Below are 18,687 nucleotides of genomic sequence, written 5' to 3'. Positions count from 1 at the left end.
GTCGGCGGCGCTGCGAATCGCGACGAAGGCAAGAGTGTGGCAACGAGAACGGCTCCGTTCTTCTCTTCTCTTTGTCTCTCTCTCTCTGCTCTCTCCTCTCTTGCCATTGGTGTGAGTGTGTGCTGAGGAAGAAAGGAGCAGCGGCGAGAAAACAGCGGCGGCGATGTGGAGATTCACTACCTTCCCTTCCTCCTTTCTCCTTTCCTGGAAACAACGCCCCCCCAAAGCGTGACCTTCCCTTTCCCCTTTCCCCGTTTTCTTTTTATTTTTATTTTATTTTATATTTTTTTAGTTAGGGATAATTTGATAATGAAAATAAAAAATTTGGTAAAAAGAACAATTTTAAAATTAAGTTAAACCTTCGAATTATTTTGTAGCAAAAAAAAGCTGGAGATGAAATAAAGTTTTAGCCTTTATGTTAGGGACCAAAATCGTACTTAACTCTTTTAAAAATAAGAGAGCAAAACGACTGTATTATTTTTTAAAAGATTGGATTATATTTATTAAAAAGGATATATTAATCTTGTATAGAAAATATATTAATTCTTATGAATAATATGATAATTTTTATTCTAATGGATAAAATAAATAGATCAGTATATTTCCTAGTTTGTTCATAAGATTTTTGTCTTTTTAATAAGAATTTAATTTTGATGTAGTGTGAATATAAATTGTTTGAAAAATGTTAGGGACTAACAGATTTTGTAATTTGTAGTTATCAATTAGCTATTATCAGTTTTTTTAACGGTGTAAAATTATATCTAATGGTGTGAGATTACTCACTTTTCTTTTGATGGTTAAGTATTAGCCAAATTTTAATAAAAATGCTTGCTCTAGACTTTTTTTAAAACGTTTTATATTGTCGTATAATTACATATGTTCTTTTAAATGACTATTTAAGTAATCAATGTAAAAAATAATTAATTTTATTGATGTGACATCTTGTAATTAAATGTATATATAAAATTATTTTACACTAGCAATGTATCAAAATTAAATTCTTTTAATAATGTTTTAGAGTATGAGTTAAGAGAAGTGTACAAAGTCATTATATAAATTTTCTTAATTTTCTAGTGTAGAAGTATTAATTCTGTGATATCAGAATAACATGCACTTTTGAACAGAATGGCAATAACTAATTGTTGAAATAGAAAAATAAACAAAAACGTCAGTCTAGTTACTTCCAAATATTGAGAGCAATCTAATAATTAATACTAATTAAACTGTGACTTTATTTTAACAGTCTCCTTAATTACATATTTACAGTGTGTTGTACTGTTGTAGTGTGTGAAGTGCAAAGTGGTAAATAGCGGTAAGAAGTAGCAGTGTAGCAGCACCTCAATCCACTTGCACTTGCTTCTTTGCCTTTCCTTTTCTAGTTTTCTTTTATATCTTTCGCATCTGCAATTTCTTTCACTCTCTCTTCTCTCTCTCTCTCACCCACAGACACACTCTACTTGTGAGACACCACACACGAGACCCAAGCAAACAAGGGAACACAGAAAGAAGGAGAAGAAGATGATGGGCGTCTCCTCCGCCACCGTCTTCGTCGCTTCCGTCTTCCTCCTCCTCACCTTCTCCTCCGTTCACTCTTTCTACCTTCCCGGCGTCGCCCCGCGAGATTTCCAAACCGTACGTCTTCCATTTCTCTATATCTTTCTGAGATTCGCTCTCTCCATTCCCTTATTCGAATATCTGAGCTACGTGCTTCATTAACTTCTCGATCAACGCTATCTCGGATGAATCTGCTCGGATCTAGGGTTTTAGCTCTGATCTGTATATTTCCTCGCTGCTATTTTTGTTGGATTCTCTGTGGTTTGTTACGTGTTTCTCGATTCGAAGTGAAGCTCCCTCATGGTGTGCACTTTTATTTTCTGGTAGACGATTTGATGTTGCCAATTCCGAACGTCGAACTTAGAGTAGATCTTTACTTTCAGCTAATTGAGCACTTCCTTTTGCTTTTTTGAGGCTTGGCTCCATGAATTTAAGCTGTTTTTGCAATATGGAATTCCTGTAATTCGTGGAAATTTTTTAGCTGATTCAGCCACTATTGCTGTCACGTTGCCGTGATCGAAACCCCAATTGTAGTTGGGGATTGCAACTTATATGTGATGGATGATGAAATCTTGATTGATTATTGATTGGTGTAGTAGCTGTGTAGTGTGTAAGAGATCGTTCGCTTCTTGTAATGTGGCTTTGCCAATTGCCACTATGGGCTGAAATTGTAACCTTCAAGTTCTTATGTCAAAGCAGAAGGAAAATTGAGATTGATCATTGAATTGTTGGTCTGTGTGTGACTTGGGAACTTGTTGATTTGGGTGATTTGGTTGGACATTGAAAGCGTTTTATTTTAATTTTTTTGTTTACTGCTTTTGTGTTTTATTGTGTGTGGCTGTGTGCAATGTGAAGTATCATTTAGATTTATCGTTTTTCTTCTGTTGGACTAGGGCGATCCCCTCTATGTAAAAGTGAACAAATTATCATCCACAAAGACTCAACTTCCATATGATTACTACTACTTGAAGTATTGCAAACCTAAGGAGGTTGTGAACAGTGCAGAGAATTTGGGTGAGGTCCTTCGTGGCGATCGCATTGAGAATTCAGTATATACGGTGGGCATTCTGCCTCATCCCTCATTCAATGCTTTGCTTGGACAATATAGCTGTGAAATTTAGTGACTAATCCTTTAATTTTATTTTCTTTCCAGTTTCATATGAGGAAGGAACAGTCTTGTACTGTTGTGTGTCGTGTAACTTTGGATGCCGATGCTGCTAAGAATTTTAAAGAAAAAATTGATGATGAATACCGAGTAAACATGTAATTAATTAGTATATTTAGTGATTTAATTAGTATTTTGGATTTATTGGCTGGTGCCATTCTTGCTATAGGTTTCTTCTTGACCTTTAATGTGTTTAATTGGACATACAGGATTCTGGATAACCTTCCAGTTGCTGTTCTCAGACAAAGGAGGGATGGAAGTCAGTCAACAACATATGAACATGGTTTTCGTGTTGGGTTCAAAGGAAACTATCAAGGGGTATAACTTAGCAAGAAGTTCTGTTATAGAATTTAGAAGTTTGATTTTTTTAATAGAACTTAAATTACCATTTTTGTTATGTTAACCTTACATATGCCTACAGAGCAAGGAGGAGAAATATTTCATCAATAACCACTTGAGTTTTAGAGTCATGTATCACAAGGATTCTGAAACGGATTCTGCTCGTATTGTTGGATTTGAGGTCACACCAAACAGGTCTTTTTCATTTCTCAACTACCACAAATATCTTTCTCTGGTTATTGTTGTTGCATTCTTATCATGGCATAACATATCACCAACTTTGTTGGTTTTATAGTTTATATTAGGAATAGGATGCTGTTGGAAAGGAATTAAGAAACAAATTAGTTGGATGATTTGTTAATAGATTTCTGCAAGTTTATCATGTTGATTTTGTTTGAAGATAGACAATATTTGGTCAAACTTCAAAGGTGACTGAAAAGGGGATACTCCTGTCTCTTTCATGGGTACTGTCATACAATACCTATTACCTAGTACATTTATTCGATTAAATGTGTGTTCGAATTTATATCTCTAGAATACAGAGCTTGTGTGTTCTATTGCTTTCTTGTTAGATTTCAAAGGAATCTTTCATGTGTAATATTTTTCTCATTGCAAACTCTATGACTTATGAAACAGTATTAACCATGAATTCAAGGAGTGGAATGACAAGAACCCACAGGTGACAACATGCAATAAAGACACCAAGAATTTGATGCAAGGTAGTACTGTCCCACAGGAAGTTGACACAAACAAGGATGTTGTATTCACATATGATGTTACCTTTAAGGTATTGCCAATTAAAACTGCAGTTACGCTCATCAACTTTCATCTCATCTGTTATCAAATGCAAGAGCCAAGAAGTTAAGTTCGATGGCAATTTTTTCAGGAAAGTGAGATCAAATGGGCATCACGGTGGGACACATATCTTCTAATGAATGATGATCAGATCCACTGGTTCTCCATCATTAACTCTCTGATGATTGTCCTTTTCCTTTCTGGAATGGTGGCTATGATCATGATGAGAACTCTTTACAGAGATATTGCCAATTATAATCAGCTAGAAACCCAAGATGAGGCCCAGGAAGAAACAGGGTGGAAACTTGTCCATGGAGATGTTTTCAGGCCACCTGTCAATTCAAATTTGCTTTGTGTTTATGTCGGTACTGGTGTTCAGCTATTTGGAATGTCACTTGTGACAATGATATTTGCTTTGCTAGGTTTCTTGTCACCATCGAACCGTGGAGGTCTCATGACTGCAATGGTTCTATTGTGGGTTTTTATGGGTTTATTTGCTGGTTACTCCTCGGCACGTTTGTACAAGATGTTCAAGGGCACAGAGTGGAAAAAGAATACCTTGAAAACAGCATTTATGTTTCCAGGCATTCTGTTTGGTGTCTTCTTTGTGCTAAATGCCTTGATTTGGGGAGAGCAGTCTTCTGGAGCAGTCCCTTTTGGAACCATGTTTGCTTTGGTTTGCCTGTGGTTTGGTATATCAGTACCCTTGGTCTTTGTGGGTAGTTACTTGGGTTTCAAAAAGCCAGTAATTGAAGACCCTGTGAAGACTAATAAAATTCCCAGGCAGGTACCTGAGCAGGCATGGTATATGAAGCCCGTCTTCTCTATTCTTATTGGAGGCATTCTGCCATTTGGTGCTGTGTTCATTGAGCTCTTCTTTATCTTGACATCAATATGGCTGAACCAGTTCTACTACATCTTTGGATTCCTGTTCATAGTGTTTGTTATCCTATTAATCACCTGTGCAGAGATTACGATTGTGCTTTGCTACTTCCAACTTTGCAGCGAAGACTACAATTGGTGGTGGAGATCTTACCTCACGGCTGGGTCCTCAGCTTTGTACCTTTTCCTCTACTCAATTTTCTATTTCTTCACCAAATTGGATATTACTAAACTGGTCTCAGGCATCCTTTACTTTGGATACATGATTATCGTTTCATACGCTTTCTTTGTGTTGACCGGAACTATCGGCTTCTATGCTTGCTTCTGGTTCGTCCGCAAGATCTACTCTTCTGTGAAGATTGACTAAAATTACAAGCATCGTATAGTGTGGATGATTCAAGGTTGAGCACCGAACCTGAGAGGCTGTAGGACTTTGAAGCAAATACAGCAGGGAAGTTCTTTTCCCCCTCCCCTGAAAACCCCTTTTTTGTTTATTGTTTAGTGTAGCAGTTGGACTGTTAATTTGTTAAACCCGTTTCCATATATTACTGTAGTTGCTTAATCCATGAGAGATGTATGCATATTTCTACATGTCCATGTCATAACATAGTTATATGATTTTCGATCAGCAGTTAGTTGTCAGGGAATGAATGGCATTTCTTGTCACAGCTAATTTGGCAAGGTGACCGACACCTATGCATGTTTGTTGATAAAGTCACATATATACAGAATCAATGAACAACACTTGAGTAAACCATTAAAAAAAAACAAAAAACACAAAAAACCAAAAGAACTTGGGGAGTTAGATCAAACGTCACTCAGTCACTGTACCGCAAAATTGATAGATAGTCATCCAACTTTTTTAATTATTTATATGGTTGGTACTTGGTAGAGAGGTGGTAGTGGTTCTCAACCAAGTTAGTTTAAAAGGGTGTCTGTAGTAGGTTGCAGGTTATTGTCATTGTAATTTCGCATAGTTTTATCATGTCTCCCCGATTGGCGCTGAGTGTACACTTGTTCAGCAGAAACTGGGTATATTCTCATCCAAGACAGGCAGAGCTAGAGCAATTGTTAGGAGGGAGCCAATATAAAAATATAAATCTAAAAAAAAATTAAAATTAAGAGGGCTAATATAAAAATTAATAATTTTTATACATTAAAATTTTTAATTTGGGAGGACATTGCCCCCTTTCTCAACACTAGCCTCCGCCCCTGTCGAAGGTTGTTACCATACTAAAGTTACCGGAGAAAGTTGATGCATCTAGGTTAACTTATTGGCTGTGGGTGGGTGGTTATTTTTTAATAAGTCATCATTTTGTCTTTTAACATTTAAAATTTTTATTTTTGTTCAAAACGTCTTATTTTGTCCTATTTTATTCCTTTGGTCAAAATTATATTTTTAAATATTCCTATTCTTCCATTATTATCTTTTTTTAGATAACGATAACAATAGTAATTTGAAAGTGAAATTGAAAGAAAAATAAGAAGATAATAATAGAAAAAGAAAGATATTTTTGGAAGAAAAATATTTAATTTTGACCAAGACTAAAATAAGATGAAATAAAATTTAGGGAAAAAAATAAGATATTTTAGAGATTATAGACAAAATTAGGACTTATTTTAAATATTAGGAATTAAAATAATATTTTATCCATTTATATATATGACAAGTTTGATTCCAAATTCTTTCTTTATCAATTGCGTTGTAAGGAATGAGAATTTTGATAGTTCCTTCTCTCATGAGAGTATTCTTAATTCTTTATTTTAAATTAAACAAAATTTTCTTTAAGTTAACGAACTATAATTCAAATGATATAGTCTCTCTATAGTGACTTAAAAGTGGTGACTTTAAGTCTCACTTCTAATTTTAAAAAAAAATCTCCTTAAAAATACTTAGAATTTATAAAATTCTTTTTGTTAAACAAAACAATTTAAGTTAAAAATTTTGAAATACTCCATATGAAGAGACATCATATATTGTCACTCAACCAAAGTCCAAGCTGCCACCGCCTGTCCGCCCACCAGACACCTCCTTGGTTTATTTTATTTTGATAATGTACTTGTATACATATATTTTTGGTCGTCAAAGATAATGGGTTCAAGAGCCCAATATCTTTTCGGGTTAGGTCCAAGCCCAAGACCACGCCCAAGCCCAATTATGACTGGTAGTGGCAGTAGTGCTTTACTGCGTTAGAGGCTCCTAATAAAAGCCTAAAACGTAAAACCCTCACTCTCTCGTTTCGAGCATCAGCAGCTGCCACCACCATCATCATCATCGTGCAGCAGATCCAGCTTCACCAATGGTGACCCCTCTTTCTCTCGTTTTCTCTTCTCCCTCTCCGTTTCTTAATCAATTCCCCATATTCATATCACCATTTATTTAATTCTTATGTTTTCTTCATTTTTATTTTCTTTTCCAAGAACACGTTGTCATTCAGTAACAATTTGAAAGAGAAGAAGCTATTTTTCCCCCTTTGTTTGTATCTGAGTCTGTTAGAGTGAGCTTTCTGGTAACTTTGGTAAAAGGAAAATAAAGTTTCAATTTTTTGGGGAGATTCTTAGATCTTCGGTGTTTGATATTCCGGTTCTTGTGCTCTTTTGTGTGTGTGTGTGTGGTGGCTTATATTTAATTGGTCGTAATTAAACTCTAGTATGTAGATATTCTTATGCTTTTGAAACAGCATATTTAACCATTTTTTTCATCTCTGTAATTCCTGAAAATTAGGTTTATGTTAAGGCTCAGAAAGGTAAGGCCTACTTCAAAAGGTATCAAGTGAAGTTCAAGAGAAGAAGAGGTAGTGTATTGTCATTGTTATCAAACAGTTTACAGTGTGTTTCTTATCTCTAATGTGCTTTGTTTTAAAAAAATTTAGAAACATTGATGACTTTATTTCATAAAAATTTTGCAGAGGGAAAGACTGACTACCGGGCCAGGATTCGGTTGATTAACCAAGATAAGAACAAGTACAACACACCTAAATACCGTTTTGTTGTGCGATTTGTATCCTACTTTAGTTTTGTAGGTTAACATTTTTTCAGTAGCTTGTAGTTAATTGAAATTATTTTATAGAAATGTTTACAGGAATTTTTGTTTGATGCTATGCTTTTTTTGTTAAAATTGATTATGCTCAAGTGATTGTTAGTCAATGCTACCTTGAGTTCATGAGTATTATCCTTAGCATCATTACTAGACAAACAAGGATATCGTTGCACAAATAACATCTGCTAGCATTGCCGGTGATATTGTTCTTGCTGCAGCTTATTCCCATGAGCTGCCTCGCTATGGCCTTGAAGTCGGTCTTACTAACTATGCTGCAGGTACTTCATCTGTGGAAATCCTTTCTCTCCTTCCCTCTGTCCGTGTCACCTTTCTTTTGCTGTTGTATCTGTAACTATGGCAAGTGTTTTTCACCTGTGGTTGAACATATTAAAATGTTACCAGCTTATTGCACTGGACTTCTTCTGGCCCGCCGAGTCCTTAAAATGCTTGAGATGGATGAGGAGTATCAAGGGAATGTAGAGGTATGAAAATTGAAGTGCTTGTGCTTGCTTGCTATCTTACTCATAAAAATGTGTGCGACACCTGAATGGCTTTGTAGTTTGACTGAAAAATATGGTTACATTTCAGGCAAGTGGTGAGGATTTTTCTGTTGAACCTGCTGACACAAGGAGGCCATTCCGTGCTCTCCTCGATGTTGGTCTTATTAGGACCACAACTGGAAACCGTGTGTTTGGTGCCCTTAAGGTACTAATTCTTATGTTGCATTGATCGTCTATGTTTCCTTTTCTTTTTAGTATGTTGGAGTAAAATAATTGTGATGGTTTTCAGGGAGCCTTGGATGGGGGTTTGGATATCCCTCACAGTGAGAAAAGGTTTGCTGGTTTTGATAAGGAGAAGAAGGAGCTTGATCCTGAGGTTCACCGCAAATATATCTTTGGTGGACATGTTGCTGCCTATATGAAGGTATGGGTGAATATCTTACTGGCTTTTAGTTGTAAATTTTTATGAATTATTAATCAACATAAGAGATTTCAGTAATTTGTCTGACCATTCAATTTATTTAATCTCTCATAGACTTTGGAGGAAGATGAACCAGAGAAATACCAATCACATTTCAGTGAATATATCAAGCGTGGACTCAGTGCCGATGGAATTGAGCCATTGTACAAAAAGGTTCATGCAGCCATTCGTGCAGATCCCACCATCAAGAAGTCAGAGAAGCAGCCACCAAAGGAACACAAAAGGTAAAAGATAAAAATTGCCTAGATTTATGGGGATTAAAAAATCTCACCATTTGTTGACTTTGAAACATGTGGTTCTGGTTACTTTGTTTTAGCACTAATTATATATTGCCATCATTTCTGCAGGTACAACTTGAAGAAGCTTACATATGAGGAGAGGAAGGCTAAGTTGATTGCACGCTTGCAGGCCCTCAACTCTGCAGCTGGTGGTGAAGATGAGGATGACGATGATGACGAGTGAAGATTTACTGTGGATGTAGCGGTGCAACTTATTTAGAATGTGTAACTTGCATTTAGTGAATCATTTTCTTGAAGATTTATGTTCTTGCATTTTTTATCTCTTAGGTCACAAATTTTGGATACATGTTGGGTTGAGTCTTTTGGTCAATTTCGTGTTAGCCTTGCATTATTGTGATTTACCTTGTTTTGGTTCATACAAGTCATAAGTTCTTTACCATAATACGATCCTTTATTTTATTTTGCGAAAGTCTAATTTCTAAGTTGTGGTTGTCCCTGGATCGGGTAACATGGATTTCTTGAAAATTTTTGGGATTTGATGAAAATGAATAAACATTGAAGCTTCAATTTCTAAAAAGTTAACGTTTTCAGAAGAAAAAAAATAATTCGGTCATAAAAAAGAATGTAAACAAGATTTCTTTTTCCAGTAATATTCCCCCATCAGGTAATACTGTAGTCATTAGTTAAGTGGTTCACTAATAAATGTATTTAATAAGTTTATTTTTAGATATTTTATGAATAAAAAATATATTTTATCCTGAACAATAAAAAAATAAATGAAACACGACCAACTTAAACTACTAATTTCAATTGTAGGCTAGGCATTATAAAAATGACATAACTCTCGCCAAATAAAAGGAAACAACAATACAGCCAATTAGTAGTCTAATTTAAGAATTAAGAGGTAGTATCATTCATAAACTGAGAAGAATAAGAGGTGTAAGAATAAAAAAGGTAAACATAAAATGGAATAAAACATAACATAATTTCATCTTATCATGTTGGCAAAGTATCTTACACTTAAAGGGAAGAAAATAACTAAAATCTAGATTAAATTTCTCTCTCAATGCAGCTTCATATGGAAAATTATATTACTATGGAAGCAAGTGACTTCCACAGAATACAAACAACTTGAACTTGCACATGGACTCAAATCTATGCCGTCTCAATGTGCATTATCCAATCAAATTCTTCACTTCTCTGCAACAAATCTGAACACACACCAATATATATGTACACATTCCACAATTTTCTCAATCCCTATTAGGCTTTTTTTATCAACCACATGGTGTGTTGTGTTTTTGCAACTTCACCTTTGGTAATAAAAAGCCAAAAATCAATGCTTGTGGTGTTGTATTAGTGCACACCTAAAATCTTGAATTGAATATAGCTGATAAAAAATCCAATCTTGAACCACCCTTTTATTCTACATTTGTTTTCTGAGGTTGGAAATTGATTAGGTGCAAATGGCTTCTACTGAAAGTTTCTTCATGACATTTGGACATGGATCTCCTCCAAAAAGTTCAGGTGCCACTGTTACTGCACATGAATTTTGGCCAATACAACTCTGCAATAATAAAGTTGTTGAGTAATGGTAAATTAAATAAGCTGAGTAAAAGTTACCATAAATGGATCATTTGACATGCATAATTGCACTTCAGGCTTTAAAACTAAATTGAAGAAAAGTTTTCTTAATTCCCAGTTGAGAAAATATAAGGAATCAACTTTTAATTAGCCAACATTAGCCAATTTTATGGTTTAGATTTATAATTTAGGATTAAGAATTTACAATTTAAAGTCTAGAATTTAAGATAAACAGAATAATTTTAAAAAAATTGATTGATGTTGGCCGAAAAAATTGGTTCCTTAGCATTGCTCTTCTCAAATTTGTAGCAAGAAATGATACCTTTTGGAAGGCATCATAGGACTTATGGGCATGGCAGCTTCCTTCACGGTAGTTTCCACACGAGCCGACCGGAGTGCCAAAGCTAGCGAATTTGATGGATGAGATCTTCTGTCCAGGACCACATGACAAATGTGCTTTTGGCCTCACAGGTTTGCTAACTTTTCCAGAAGATTCCATCTGATAACTTACAAGATTTGGTTGCCACTCATAAATATCAGCACACACACTATCTATATCCCTTCTAACCAAAAATATCCCATTGGGGTCTCCACCCATTTCCTCAAACACAACCAATAAATTCCCAGCTGGTTTCAGCCAAGAATGAGGAACATGATACCTGAAATATTATCAAATTTAAGTAAGGTTGGTGAAAATTTTCTAAATTGCATTAACAAAACAAAACTACAGAGTAATTTAGAGATATCTCTCAATTCTCACCATCTTTGAGAAGGCTCGCCGCAGTTACTTAAACATTTCTTCTCATTATAAGTACCAGCATAATCACAGGATCCACACGAACCGGATGCTTTGTAAGCAGGCCAGTACCGGCCAAGACTCTGTCCGTTTATCCAGATTTGTCCTTTGCCCATGCTTGCCATGTCTAAAGCCAACGGCGCGCTCCCTGCCGGAGCATCAAAAGTGGTCTAATGCAAAAATGATGTTAGTTTATGTCCATTGTTTCAACTAGTGAAAGCCAAAAAGGTCTCCTTACCACAACAAAATGAAAAATCTTATACTTATTATTGGTTTTATTTGCAAGAATAGCAGTTGAGAATAAAATGATAAGTTCATGTAACTTTGTGAAACTCACTTTGTACCAAGTCAAGGGCTGCCTTCGCGACACGAAGAAACCCTGCATCCACTCAACTGAGGAACTTCCAGTAAGTGAATGAAGACTCAATGCTTCACCTTTAAGACCAACCTGAATGGAACATGAACTCAAATGAGTACCAAGCTAAACTAAGCAGTAAGAAAAAGATAAGCCTTAGTAAGTGTTTGAAGGATAACCTTGTAAGACCACTTCTGCCATGTTAAGTCCCTCTTCCCTTCATTGAGACCACTTAATGTAATTGGACCAAGAACACCAGCATTCCATCTTTCAAAATGTGGACCAACATTCTGCACATATGTAATGTATTTTCAGTCTTAAGTCATAAGTCATAACACACTGATTTAGACGTGTCACGCACGTGCGCATGGACAGCGATAGATATAGAGGGAGAATATACCGGGAGACCAACTGCAACACTAAGAATGGAGATTTTGTTAACACCGGCTCTGAGCTTCACACCCTGGCTAAATGTTAGTTTGGGGAATTCTAAGCTTCCATATGCAGTTCCTGATCAAAGCATATCAAAGTAAAAATGATGAAGCTCAAGCTATTATCCAAATAATCATTAGCTTCAAATGTAAAATGTGATGCTTGCAATGCAATGTTTGGGAAAGAAAATTCAAGAAAGAAAACTATATCCATTGTGTTTGACAAATGGCTTCCTCTTGGATCTTAGTATCTTACCAAGAAAAAATGCAACTATTATAGTCAAATTTTATTAAAACCCCTGAATCAATGCAATTGTTCTTGGTACTTTGAAATTACATATTGATGAATCAAATTTTAGTAATGCTGCTAACCTGATAGCTGACCATTGACAAAAACATGCATAGCATGTCCAGCAGACATTGCTGTAAGAACAGGATCCTTTCCATTCCTTAAAAACCATTCGTTGGAGTTTATCACAACACTGACAAGAAAAATAGCAAGTAATTAGACATAGAACAGTGACAAAATTTCCAGTGATGTTGTAACCAACAATTATATGAGACTATAGTGTTTTATGTCACTCACTCTGTAGAGTACCACAAGTAGTCAGATAAGTCCCTTGTTACATTTAACTGCTCCAACAGACCAGTCACTGTGAAGGAACTATCATCGGTAGAGGTCGTCTCATCATTAAATGCTTTCCAAGAGAGTCCTCCATGAATAGGAACTCGAGTCATCTTCATTTGCGCGCTTTGCGCACCAACCTGACCAGGAGATTTTTAAAACTTTAGTCTTCTATTCTTGTAACTTTAGCAAGAACAAGAAAATTTAAATAAGACAACAATAAGGTGTTATTCCTTTCGTTTTGTGTGTCTACTTCCATGAAAATGAACAAGTAAATCTTGTTGGTAATTATAACTGCATATAAGAATAGTCATTATAAATTCACTCTATTTTTCTTCCCCTCACCCTTGCAGTGTTATAAACAGTGTGCTTGCAATCAGGAAGAATGCTTATAGACCAAGGAGGCAAGTTGTAATGCAAATTTCCAAATGACACCGTTGCATAGGATCGTGGATTATAGTTTGCAAGAAAAGCAGAACATGCTCCAGACTTTGATTTGAAGACATGAGCCTGTAGTGTGGTGAACAAAAGTTAGAAATTCAGTTTGATTTCGAATCATTCTAGACATGGCTGGTTTATTCTCACATAACTAAGCATATTTTATAGTTGAAGTTACTTATACCTCTTCATAGTTTCCAAGCCTTTGTACAACAGGATCTGCAGACACTAAAGCAGGTTCAGAGAGTTTAATTGCCCTGTGTAAATCTCTCAGATGACCCCATTTCGGGTGCCGAGGCAATCCTGCATAGAGCAGAAAGAAATAAATGAAGAATGTAAGATCATGCAAGAAATGTTCTAATCTGCTATCATAGACTTGAACTTTATTCTATATGATTCAAGAAAATGCATAACAATATGAAAATATCAGTAAGTATGAGAGGCGCATACCGTATTCATCGAGAGGCGCATCATAATCATAGCTTGTAGCAATGAAGGGACCACCAGCAGTTCGACCGAAATTTGTACCTCCATGATACTGGAATGGACAGAACACAAGGGACTTAGTTGAATAAAACAGTGAAAACCAGAGATTGAAATCTAACAGATACTGAAACTACCATGTAATAATTGACAAATGATCCTCCTTTCTGTATGAACCTTGCAACAGAAAATGCCAAATCCTCAGCAGGTCTGTGAGGAACTGGACCTCCAAACTCAGTATACCTGCAAGTTTAAACAGAGAAATCAAAGGTATGGTCAGAAAGATACCTCTAGCTTTTATGTAACAATGCACCAATTCAAAATAACATTCAATTTGGACAACATAGTAATAAATTTTTTAATATGAATTTATTTTGAAATGAAGGTCAAGGGAAGTAAAAATTTATCATACCATCCAGTCCAAGCTTCTGTCCACATCTTTGGTTTGTAAGCCTTATTTGGAGAGAAGTAATCACAATAGAAGCCATTGCAAGTGTTAATCTGCAACAAAAGTCAACACAAATATTAATATATTATCAGCAAAAAATTTGATTTACTTGAAAATACAAATATTTCTTGACTGCATGCCAAGAATATTAAAATGATTTCTCTCAATAATGGAATGTCATGTTTTGAATTATTTCACCATAGGTAATCATGCTAATTTCACTAAAGTCTAATGATTCCTCAACATTATAATAAGAATAATATTGAAATGACATAAAAAGTAAATCACAGCCATGCAAGAATGAAGCATAATTCATTCTCATAATTCACAAACTCTAGTCTTGTGTCTGACCAAAATTTGAAAATGACAAATTTGTCCTACATTGAAATTTACTATTAAAAACAAGTGGACATATTTGCCCTCCTTTATACATGTACCTAAGGATACTGTTCAGTATCCCCCACCAAGGACAAGGAGAATAAGAATATGAACATGTTTATAGAAAGTAACAAGAATTTTGTTAGATTAGATGGTACTTACAACTGGGTCAGGAGCATCATCTTGCTTGCACATGACCCATGGAACACCAGTTCTAAGTCCTAAAGCCATATGTGCTGCCCAATCAGTGTATGCTTTACCTTGAGCACCAAGTTCATACTCCATAGGTCCATATTCATTTTCAATCTGTTAACAAAATCAATAGTTTGAAAAGGGTAATACTCTCAGTAAATTTATATGTTAAAAAAGCATGAAGTCAGATGTTGAACTAAGAGGAAGGGTAGTTAGGTATTTTAATCTTACCTGTGATAAAATTATTGGACCACCCTGAGACTCAAATAACCTTTCTGCTTTCATCATATCCACAATCTTAGTGGTAAATCTTTGCATTTGATACTTCAATACATTAACATGGAAAAAAGAAGAAAAGAAGTTACTAAATATAATAAATAATAAGAAAATTAACATCAAAGATAGGGAAAAATATTAGATTTTTACATTGACTTTTGGTCAAAAAGGACTATTTCTCTCACCTTAAATGGCCCATTGTCTGTTCTGAAGCTAATGCCTGGTATGTACTTAAGCCAAACAGGGAAACCGCTGAAAAAAGTAGAAAAACCATTAAGTTAAATTTAAAGTTGAAGCTATTTAAGATGTTCCAATTTCAAAGTTTCTATATAAACAAAGTTTTATTATTGTTTCTTTTTTTGGTTAATTTGTAAAGAGAAAAATTGAATCATTTGATTGATTGATTACCCGAAATTCCACTCAGCACAGACATAAGGACCAATTCTGAGGTGAACATAAAGGCCTGCTTGCTGAACCAGCCTTATGAACTTCACCAAATCATAATTCCCCTCAAAATAATACTACACTCATCAACAAACAAAAGGTTCATTAGTTCTCACAACTAACTCACAAATAACAAACTAAAATAAAATAAAAAGAAGCATTTTCTTCAAACACCAGAAGCAAAAACAGTATGCATTGTTCATTACTTTGCCAGGTGAAGGCTCATGTCCATTCCAGAACACATAAGTTTGAATAACATCCAAACCTCCTTCCTTAGCCTTCTGTATAAGATCTGGCCACATCTGCCAAAAACAATTAAAATAAAATAAAATAAAAAAAAGAAAAATTTAGCATTGCAAATAGTAATAAAATAAATACTTAGGATTGCAAAAATCCTTATTGAAAAAGGAAGAAACTTTAAGGTACCCATTTGAAAAAAACAAAGACCCCATAAAAGCACATTTTGATAGTATTAGTACCTCAGGAGTGCTTCTTGGGTAATGAATGGAGCCAGAGAGAAGTATCCTTCTTTGTCCATTGATGGTGATAGCTTTGTGGTCATAGGACACTGAAGCTTCACCTTCACCAACCAATGAACATGCCAACACCACCAAAATTAATCCCACATTCCACACTTGCTTGAGCTTCTTCATCCCCATCATACTCCAATCTCTTCCTTTCTCACCTTATTCTATGCTTTGATGCATAGAGAGAAATGCTTATGCAAGTGATATATTTCTGTTTTGTTTGTGTGTTTGAACTGTGAAGTGTGAACTATTATTCTCTTCCTTTTACTGACTTTGTTTCTTTTCGGCAGAATCAATGACCAATGAAGAGAAGGGAGAGTTGAATTACTGAGAAAGTGAGAAAGACTCTTCTTTTTATTTGGGAGGGAGAAACAAAAACAGAATTAGTAAATTAGTTGTTGTAAGAGATGGTGATGTTGGGGTTGCAGAAAATGAAGGGTGCTTTGCAGTTGCTTTTATAAACACTCAGAACTGGATGCTATTTCAGAAAAGGTGGGACCCACAACCTTGTCCTTAATAGTTAAAAATTATTAATTATCAATAAATAACTCAAATATTAATGTTAATTACATCTTAATTTTTATTTTATTTTATTTTAAACACATTTTATTTTATAAAAATATATTTATTTATTTATTCTATTTATAATTTTACATTGATCTCCTTAAAAGAGACATTAATTCTTCTTTTGTTATTAAATAATTGTTTTTTTTTTCAAAATTTCGTTTTTTTATATTGAATATTTATTTATAATTTGGTATTGTAGATTTTTTTTTAATTTGAAACCTCAAATACAGAAGTTCGTGGCTCGGGGGGCTTCGGCGTTTGGACCCTTTTTCACAAACAAAGTGTATACTTGAGATGTATAAAATAAAAAAATAATACAAGTATACTTACATTTGAAAAATGTAAACTGTGTTGATAATTTAAAAATTTTCTAATTATGAACTTATTAAGGAATTAAATTTTTTTATAAAAAAGGATTTTGAAGTAATTTTTTAAATTTCTTGTGCCATATTTTCTTTAAGAAAATTTCTTGTGCATTTAAAACCATAAGAACTTTAAAGAATTTGAGGAATTATTTACTCTCTGCACATCCTTCTAATTCCTAATTAATACATAGAGGAATAATTAATTTATTCTTTGAGACTTTAATATATTGATTATATAAGAAAATTATTAAGAGACTAAATTATATAATTATTATTTTTTAATAAAAATTATCATCTTTTATTTTTTAATAATTGTAATAAATGTTTTGATAACCGCAACCTTCAGAATCATTTCATTTATGATATTTTAAGACAAAAGGACAGAAATATTCTCTACCCAATATTCTCCATATATAGGTCTTAGATTTTATTATAATGTCACTACAAACTGCAGATTTCATTTCCACTTGAATAAACAACCAAAAAGTGGCTAAAATTTGTGACAAAATCCCCAAAAATGAAAGAAATTAAAGCATTGAAGAATAAACTCCAAAAATCTCTTTCACGATGTATAAAAGTACCTTATCTATTGAAGGAAAAAAAAAAAAACTATGATGCGAAAATTAATTTAATTATTAGACTATGGATTCAATAGTGCCATAATTCTTAAAATAGAAATGAGAACACTTTTAATGAGAAAGAGTTGAAATGGATTAATTAATATACTCTCTCTTACATATTTAATTTGTATTGTTGTTCCCTAAAATAAAAAACTTCAAATATCAATTTAATTTGAGTAATAATGCTATTTGTATGCACTATCTTCACCACTAAATAGAAGTGTAAAGTTTTTATAAAATTTATAAACTTTATCTCCCATCTAATATTAAAAAATCCTATATATAAACTCAATATGCAAAATAAAAAGTATATACAATAATTTTAAGAGTTTAATTTTAATGGACTGACAGTGTAAAACGTTTTACACAGTCGTGCAATCATAGCCGTTCTGTTAGATAATTATTCATATAATTAATATAAAAAAAGTAGTTATTTTTACTAATGTGACATTACACTTGCCATCAAAATTAATTTCTAATTTTAATTCAATAAATTTTTCATGTATTATTATTCTACCATAGCTAGCTTATATAAGAAAGAAGAACAAGAATTGGGAAAGGAACCTTTCACTTTCAGAAATCAAAAAGAGGATTTTGATGGTTTACTTGCCGGGAGGAGAAAGGGAAAAGAGAGAAAAAAGGAACAACAAACGAATATATAATCTGCTTTATGATTTATGAATGAAAATATAAACATTATCATCATCTATCTCTTATTGTTGCATTTCTGTTAGTTACAACTTCCTAAGTAAGCCCACATACAAAGCAATGAAAATAAATCTCATTATTAGAAATTTAGAATAATTAAAAAAAATAATTTATTTGCATGCACTTGTTCCACTCACTCAATCACCCATCAAACTATGCATCATTGCAATTCACCAACCTGGCAACTTCAACTCCCTTTCATTTTCCATGTTTTCCCAACAACTGGACTATATATTCTAGAGAGTATCAAAAATATAAATCTTTATATTGTGGAAGGTTCTTCACGTCTTGATTATATGTATATTCTGATATTGTGTTCAGATTTAGAAATCAAGTCTTGATCTGTGACTCCTCACCTTCCATCAATTGAGTAGTGTTTGTTTTGGGTGTTTTTCTTTTTATTTTTATTTTTCTAAAGGGAAATGGTTTGTATGAATATATAACAATTATGGTAC

General features: G+C 34.0%; 3 protein-coding genes across 3 annotated transcripts in view; 2 read left to right on the top strand and 1 right to left on the bottom strand.

The window, feature by feature from the left end:
- LOC107464253 (transmembrane 9 superfamily member 7) overlaps positions 1-5,324 on the top strand; it is a 12,266-nt gene extending 6,942 nt beyond the window's left edge. The window contains exons 5-11 of the mRNA XM_052254151.1: positions 1,327-1,632; positions 2,448-2,612; positions 2,708-2,817; positions 2,929-3,037; positions 3,141-3,253; positions 3,695-3,845; positions 3,945-5,324. Of these exons, the coding sequence (XP_052110111.1) occupies positions 1,327-1,632; positions 2,448-2,612; positions 2,708-2,817; positions 2,929-3,037; positions 3,141-3,253; positions 3,695-3,845; positions 3,945-5,102 (2,112 nt within the window). The 3' untranslated portion in view covers positions 5,103-5,324. The remainder of the gene's footprint in view (positions 1-1,326; positions 1,633-2,447; positions 2,613-2,707; positions 2,818-2,928; positions 3,038-3,140; positions 3,254-3,694; positions 3,846-3,944) is intronic.
- Positions 5,325-7,012: 1,688 nt separating this feature from the next.
- LOC107464264 (60S ribosomal protein L5) lies at positions 7,013-9,464 on the top strand (the record flags this gene model as incomplete). The annotated part of the gene is given in 9 exon segments (XM_016083191.3): positions 7,013-7,038; positions 7,461-7,530; positions 7,645-7,736; positions 7,927-8,053; positions 8,178-8,257; positions 8,364-8,480; positions 8,565-8,699; positions 8,811-8,980; positions 9,104-9,464. Coding segments are annotated over 9 exon segments (909 nt in total). The 3' UTR covers positions 9,219-9,464.
- Positions 9,465-9,939: 475 nt separating this feature from the next.
- LOC107464252 (beta-galactosidase 1) lies at positions 9,940-16,385 on the bottom strand. Its single transcript, XM_016083177.3, has 19 exons — positions 15,925-16,385; positions 15,652-15,747; positions 15,410-15,522; positions 15,187-15,253; positions 14,957-15,049; positions 14,696-14,839; positions 14,120-14,208; positions 13,845-13,950; positions 13,675-13,762; positions 13,409-13,527; positions 13,132-13,296; positions 12,748-12,926; positions 12,534-12,643; positions 12,131-12,240; positions 11,910-12,020; positions 11,713-11,823; positions 11,340-11,545; positions 10,902-11,238; positions 9,940-10,562 (listed from the first exon to the last, which is right to left on the bottom strand). The coding sequence occupies exons 1-19, from the start codon at positions 16,105-16,107 to the stop codon at positions 10,452-10,454; spliced, it is 2,538 nt and encodes an 845-aa protein (XP_015938663.1). The 5' UTR covers positions 16,108-16,385; the 3' UTR covers positions 9,940-10,451.
- Positions 16,386-18,687: the final 2,302 nt, after the last annotated feature.

This window comes from Arachis duranensis, chromosome 9 (assembly GCF_000817695.3).
Source record: "Arachis duranensis cultivar V14167 chromosome 9, aradu.V14167.gnm2.J7QH, whole genome shotgun sequence".
NCBI classification, from domain to species: Eukaryota; Viridiplantae; Streptophyta; class Magnoliopsida; order Fabales; family Fabaceae; genus Arachis; species Arachis duranensis.
The sequence above is the reverse complement of the archived record's forward strand: the minus strand, read 5'-3'. Positions and strand labels throughout refer to the sequence as shown.

Excerpts from the sequence above, each read along its gene's own strand:
- LOC107464252 (XM_016083177.3), bottom strand. The coding sequence starts at position 16,107 with ATGATGGGGATGAAGAAGCTCAAGCAAGTGTGGAATGTGGGATTAATT. Across the intron at positions 15,748-15,924 it reads ACCCAAGAAGCACTCCTGAG|ATGTGGCCAGATCTTATACA; the intron begins GTACTAATACTA and ends TGTTTTTGGCAG. Across the intron at positions 11,239-11,339 it reads GGCGAGCCTTCTCAAAGATG|GTATCATGTTCCTCATTCTT; the intron begins GTGAGAATTGAG and ends ATAATATTTCAG.